This window comes from Asparagus officinalis, chromosome 4 (genome assembly GCF_001876935.1).
Source record: "Asparagus officinalis chromosome 4, Aspof.V1, whole genome shotgun sequence".
Taxonomy (NCBI): Eukaryota; Viridiplantae; Streptophyta; class Magnoliopsida; order Asparagales; family Asparagaceae; genus Asparagus; species Asparagus officinalis.
In genome coordinates this window covers 83,204,213-83,211,467 of record NC_033797.1, presented here as the reverse complement: position 1 = coordinate 83,211,467, position 7,255 = coordinate 83,204,213, and the positions used below count along the sequence as shown (strand labels likewise).

Below are 7,255 nucleotides of genomic sequence, written 5' to 3'. Positions count from 1 at the left end.
AGAGGGACGAAAGAGATCATCCTCTAAAATTAAATAGACCACTCAGGAACTAAGGCATTGCCCTTCGGTTGACCCGCCACCTACGCTCAGAAAATGGGGCAATGCCGGGGATGATCTTTAGTCACATCAACAACACCCATCAACTCCCTCATAAATGCACCTTAGGTTTACCAACTGTCAGCTATTCAAATTTCACTTGGACTTGGCCAGCTGAGTCCGAATGAAAGGGGCCACTATTATATCCTGTTAATAACCTAAGTATTAATCCACCCTCTAGAGCCGACACGTGTCCCATGACTATTAAAAAGAACCTGGTCAGGCTGACAACGTACGAGGCTGACTAGAATGACGGTACTTGTCGGGTTACTCGTAAACTTGAGATGAGAAGCATCCTCACTCGACCTACAATGCAAATTCACAGCACTCGACCTATCCTTATCGAAAACTCACGAAGCCAACTAGAGAGACTGTATTGGTTGGCCTCCTATAGACAAGGCAGAAAGTTGTGTATCCTCTGGCCCCCCAACAAATAGTAGATTGTCGTCACATTAAATGCATGAACAGAGTCATCATGGCTCTAGCCCCAAAAGTCTTTATGACTCAACGGTCCTTATCAGCACAATGCTTCCCCTATAACCATCGCTTTAAACATAGGGACGACTCATCCCTTTCTGCAGCCAACACCTGTAAAGCAGATGCTAACTAAGCCGCCTGCTCAGACTCGCTAAAGTTATTTATCTTTCCCTTTAGATCTACTATAAAAAGGAAGTGTTGCTTGTCGCAAACAGGTAAGAAAAAATCTACCCTAAAAAACACTCACATTTATCTCCCTCACTCAAGCTTTATGCTAAGTTTATCATAGGACGAACCACTGAAGATCCCAAATCTGACCCCTTAGTATTCATCATGTGCAGTATGAGACCATCCGCTCCAAGACCAGTCATTTGAAGAAGCTTGAGAAACCTAACCCCTCACTTAGTCCGTTGATAATCTCTCTGTTAGATAACTAACATCAACAATAGTCATTAGGCATTAACATAGAAGATTTTTGTTTTCCTTTTCTTTTTTACTTCATAAGAATTTTATGTTATCTACTATTATTAGATTTGAGGTATCGAAGAAACTGGTTGTTATATGAGTGACTAATCTTTCTAAATAATTTGTTTCTTATCTTGTTATGGTCACAATGACATATAAAATAAAAGTTGAAGGTACACAAATATAAGTATTAGGAAAGATCACAAATGATATTACATCATCAAGTAGAGATTTAGAAGAAATAATTTCACGAGCAAGTTATATTTAAAAAAACTAAACAGTTATGATATTTAGCCATGTACATTTCACCTAGTAAAGTAAATAAGGGAGAAAATAAAATCCTAAGAGTCACAGTAAAACCTTTTAGCTTGCAACTAATGGTAAGCCCGTAAAAGAGGAAAGAAACAAGTTACAACCTTAACTCGGTTAAACTCATGTATTCTTATAACTTCATTAACCCCTAGCCCTCTAAGAGTGTTTAGTAACCAGATATAAATGGAAAACGGACCAAATATGAAAAGTTGAATGGTGTCGCAACATGATCATTTAATTGTTTTTCATTTTTCTCAACATGATAAATGGATGGGAGATTGTGAATAAAGATGAATGAGAGTTTAATTTCTTTTCTTACCATTTTCAGTTTTAAAACACAGCGTAAGGGATATTTGGTTGGTAAACAACATGCAGTCAAATTTCTACTTCCAATATTTGGTTATACTATAGTCCTATTTAGCAAAGGTTAAGAGAAGGGTTAAAGGAGTATATTCACTTCTTAGCCATCTAAATGGCTTAATTTGGTCAAAGGGTTAATAAACAAGTTACAAGAGTTGAAGTTAGTTAACCCCTCATTTAGAAAGGAAAACAAGTTTACCTAAGGAGGATGATTAAGAGTTACTCCCTCTTTAAAAAAACCAAACTTTAAAAAAAGAATATATTTTAGGATATTTATTGCAACTACCCTCCTTAACCTTGTTTTAGTTGACAAACACAAAAAAACTTGACCATTCAACCTAGCTATTAATTTCAAACAGAATTAAAGTATTTTTAACTTCTCATGAAGGATTAACTAAGTTACTCATTCCTCTTAATCCTTTTCCCTTAATGCTTTGCTAAACTGACTTAAGGAAGAATTGTTTTTCCAAAGAAAAGTTGAATGATTTATTGCACTCAATTTGGTTGTAGTCGCATGAATCAAAGGTAGTATCACGTCACCAAGTTACTGGATTCCAACTCAAAAAACCGAATCGCTTTGTAACCATATGCAAATGAACACTTGATTTGCAATGAAGTTACATTTTATATAATCTATAATGCGAATCCAACAATAATGAAGTATTGTATTTAAATATAAAAATAAATTTCCTACGACAAATACATACATTCATCTTCTCCGGGGAAAGAACATCCGACATCAAAGAAAGACGATTCTCCGATAGCAAAGAAAGACGATTCTCCGGTAGTCCTACCTACTACCTGGTAAAAACCAAGCAGCAAACTACCTACTCCCCGGTCGTGGTTCTAGCAAGGAAGCACTCCCTACCACAATTAAAAACAGAAGAATTATGAGAGAGCAGACGATTCTCCGACAAAATCAGACGATTCTCCGACAAGGGTCGTCTTTAGTTTTACGAGGGAAAAAAAGGGGCCTAGAGGGAACATTCAAATGATAAATTTGAGATAATTTAATTTTTTGCTATAAATGTTGCAAGAAAAACTACATACAATATTTATTGCGTTCATTGTAATTGCAGTATATCAACAACACCATGTAAAAGAACTTGGCCTAATTAAAGAGGAGCTGAATTCAACATACACAAGACAAATTAATAGCTAAAATAAAAGTAACGGTCTCCCAATTGCCTTTTGCTAATGGAGAAGTTCCAGATCCAAATAAAAATAGATTCAAACCAAAACTTTAATTTTCGATAAAGAAGGATTGAATAACGAATATCTCTTTATTCAATATAAACGTACGAATTGCTACGGATCGATTTATGCCATCCCATGCGAGAACAATACAAACAACAACCATAAGAAGGGATCCATCAACAGCGATGCTTCTGACTAAGCGCTCCAAATAACGACCAACAAACCACAAACAAATCCTTTTATTAAGCGAAAGCAGAAATACAAACCCAAGCCACGCGCAAAGATAGCAATTCGTACTGCTATCACTCTGTGGTCACTGAGTTGGCCAAATAAACTCGCAAGTCCGGAGTTGAGAATCCATTGAAGCTTGACCCCATAGCCTTTGTATAAGCTCCCATCGCCGGCGAAACCATCCATTCCCCCACCTCCAACTCCGGCAGCTCCACCTCGCTCGCAATGACATCCATTGAGTCGCAAGTCGGTCCAAACACCGTGGAAGCGTACGTCTCCGTCCCCTCCGGCCTCTGCTCCAGTGGTACGATCGACACGTTCACCGCGTCCATCTTGATGCAGCACATCGACCCGTATATCCCGTCATTCACCCAGTACTCCCTCTTCGCCCCTCTCACCCTCTTCCCTATCACGCACGTGGCCAGCGTGGCCGCCGTCTCCGTGAAGCACCTCCCTGGCTCTGCGATCACTCTCAGCCCAGCCCAGTCTTCGAAACGAGAATCGATTGAGCATTTTATCACTTTTGCTGCCTTCTCCAGCAGTGGACCAGCGGTGAACCCTCCGCCAATATTCAGCACGCTCATCCTCGGCAAGCCCATTTCCTCCGCTAGGTCGAACGCTTCCCTGGCCGCTTCGATCGCTGCGTCGTAGGTTTCGAAGACGGTGGCCGAGATGCCAATGTGGAACGAGACGCCGATAACCGACAGGTCCATTGACTGGGCGGCTTCTAGCAGAGGGCCCACCTCGTCGGGTAACGCACCGTACTTGGCGCCCAGGGAGCGGCGGACCCCGGTGCTGACAGGAGGCTTGATGCGGAGCAGGAGCGAGCATTGGGGATGGTGCTGACTCATCTTGTGGAGCTCGTGCACCGAATCGAATGTGGCGAGGTTCACATTGACGGTTCGGGCGTATTCGATATGCAGCCCCGCCTTGCAGGGGTTGGCGTAGACAATGCGATCCGGGGAGACGCCAAGTGAGAGCACCGACTCAATCTCGGCACGGCTGCGCACAGTCGAAAACTGGACGAGGGCTGCCTGAGAGAGTGCGAGGAGAGATGAGATCGGTGGAACTGACGGACGAAGAAATGGCTAGGATGAAAGGAGGTGTTGAGGTCAGTTGCGGTTAAGTTTGTGGCTGTTCGTAGGTTGACGTAGAAGGATCGGTCTTGGTCGGGATGAGGAGGAGATGATGATTGATTGGTGGTTGATTGAGTCTTGAGAGTTGGTGTTCAATGGGATGCAGTTTTTCCTCGACGCCTGGGGGCAGCGGCGAGAAGGTCTAGATTGGGTGAAAGAGAGGCGGTCGTTCGTTGGTGCTAGATTCTTGGGGGTAGAGAGAGAGGATGGATGGAAGGAGGGATGAGGTTCTGCGCTAATGGGGTTCTATATTTATGGAAACACCAAGAGGTCTCAGGCGAGATTTAATTGTCTAGCTGATCTTCAGTTGGTGGGTGGAAATTGAAAACAATTCATTATTGGTTTAATCTATATATCTATTAAATCAATCATATTTTTAAATTTACCCAAAAAAATCTTTATATTCACCCAATTTTCAAGAAAACAATATCCCAACCCATTAGTTTAAACTTCAGTTCTCTCTACACAAAAAAGAAAGGAATTCGTAACGAGTGCACGTAGAGAAGACCGGGGGAGCGCGGGAGTCCATGTTCCCAACTAAATTATTCTCTCCTCACAAATCTCTCTCTCTCTCTCTCCCCCGCGCAACATACTGTCTCCGCCATTAATCTATCTATATCTATATCTATATCTATATCTATATCTATATCTATATATCTATATATATATATACCTTTTAAAAGAGGGAGTACTAGAAAAACTTTCCATACCCCAAATTACCCTTCAATTATTGTAAATATAACAAAGTTATCCCCATCTTTCATTCTATTATCTTAACAAAGGTTACATTTTTTCGTTACTCACAAATCAGAAGATGTAAAGTCCTAAATCTTCGTTCCCTCCCTTCTCCGTTCCATCGGTTACGAATTTCCTCCGACAACGCAGTTCCACTCTCTCTACCTCATCAATTGTCGGTTATCAAATTGCAAAGATGATTATTATCATCGTCAAGAAGCTTATTATTAGCCTCATCGTCCACAAACCTTAGGCATCAGGAAGGATCATGAGAAATTAAGAAATCTCAGAAGTCGCAAGTTACTTGAAGAATTCCTCCGCTCCCCCTCGATTATAGCCTTTCTCTCCGTCGGGTACACTTTCGGCCTCCCTTCTCTCTCTCCCCCTAATCCCTTAATTAGTTTCTGATCAACTCCCCTTTCTTTTCCCTGCAACCCTAATGCAAAAACAGGGAACTAGAATGATCATGCAACACCTCGTGACTGCCCTAACCTAATATTTAATATAGAATCACAAAGGGGAGAGATACTAAAGCATCAAGAAGAAGCATTTCCCATCATATGATTTTGGGAAGCTACTGATGGACTCATTGCATTTTGGAAGTAAGCCTAACACCAACCTAATTATTTTGTCTAAAGCAATTTAGGTTCTATGCATTAGAATTTAGTTTCTTTTCTTGCACTACAATTAGTTTTTATGGCAATTGACATTTTTATAAAGTATTTAGAGGATTAATGATTTGGATGTTGCAGGTTCTCCCATCCATCAAGGTAAACCTTCATATTTGATATTATTTTAACTTGGGCTTATTTGATTATATATTTTATTTGATTGAGCCGAAATAGAAAACAGATACCTTTTTTTTCCTTATGCATGCTTTTAATTAGTTTTTGTTTTTGCCTAGACTAAAACACATCCATATTCAATTCAGTCAAGGCGCTCTTAGCATAAGCCATAAGGCATAATATTTTAATCATGTAATCTGTGGCTTTACACTTGATAAAATAGTTTTATTAGGGTGCTTTTTTTGTGTGTCTAATATCAGCTTGATCTTATGAAATTTTGTAGTTGCTTGATTGCTTGAATAAATTTACTGTTAGAAAAAGGGGAAAAAAGAAAGAAAGAAAGGATGAGTCTCTTATAGTTGGGTTCTATGCTCTTTATTTTTCACATGAATATGGTTAATCATATGTTTACAGAGCACAAATATGAGGAGTTAATTGCAAATGTACCCCTTGTAGTTTCACCTAATTGCAAGGAGACCCTGGTAGTTCTATTTGTTACAAACAAAACCACTATAGTTCTACTTGATGCAAATAGATTTCTAAGTGAAATTCTTTCTACTCTTAAATTCGTTAAGAATGTTTGAGGAAGTCTACAGTTTATTGGTGAGAATTGCACTTGCATTTTTTCACTTTTTGAATCGAACGAATAAAAAAAGTTCACTTAGGCGGTGCATTCGCACTGCGGCCAATACTTCAAGGGTCTATTCACAACATTTTTCTATAACTGTACATGAAATGGACAATACTCATTTTTAGTGCAATGGTTTGGTTATCTCGCCATATTTTCATTATGTTGAAAATCCTAGGAATATATGCATCTATTGAAATTGCAAGCTATATTAAAGCTTGCTAATTAGGTAATAATTTATTACCAAAAACTTTATATATATGGAGCATATTCATGTCTGATTTTTGTTCTGGACATGCTGAAGGTATTGAAAACCTCAGAGGCTCCTGAACATTTTTTTGTAAAACCCTTATTTGTTTGTAGCGACAATCTGCATTCTTATAAACAAATATTATATGTATATAGTGTGTAATGTCTTCAATTTGTGCTATTCAAGAAATTGGGTCATTTCATTTCAAAGATCATATGTCTTCAAGTATGGATATTATCCACAGTATGAAGTTCTTCAGAAAATCATTGCTAAGTCTAAAGGTTATAAAACACCAAACTGGTTGCCTAAAGCTAGACCAAATAGTTAGACAAGCTAACTTAATTGGTGCATATAGGAAATTCCTGAAGACCACAAATTACCATTCTGATTAGTTTTGATGGTAATTAATATATTTTTCACTTTTTTCTTCTTTTTCATGCAATGCTTGGACGTGTAGGGTTTCAAGTTCCTATGAGATCGAACACATCTATCATGATAATACTGAGCAGAAGAAAATGTTTAGTTTTCCTAAGATGTAAACACATTCAAAACTCTAGAAATGTGAATTAATCAAACAATGTTT

At 39.0% G+C, this 7,255-nt stretch overlaps 1 protein-coding gene across 1 annotated transcript; it reads right to left on the bottom strand.

The window, feature by feature from the left end:
- On the bottom strand, window positions 3,015-4,879 carry LOC109839001 (ornithine decarboxylase-like). The gene is made up of 2 exons (XM_020407434.1): window positions 4,868-4,879; window positions 3,015-4,226 (listed from the first exon to the last, which is right to left on the bottom strand). Exons 1-2 carry the CDS (start codon window positions 4,877-4,879, stop codon window positions 3,210-3,212), a joined length of 1,029 nt encoding a protein of 342 aa, XP_020263023.1. The 3' UTR covers window positions 3,015-3,209.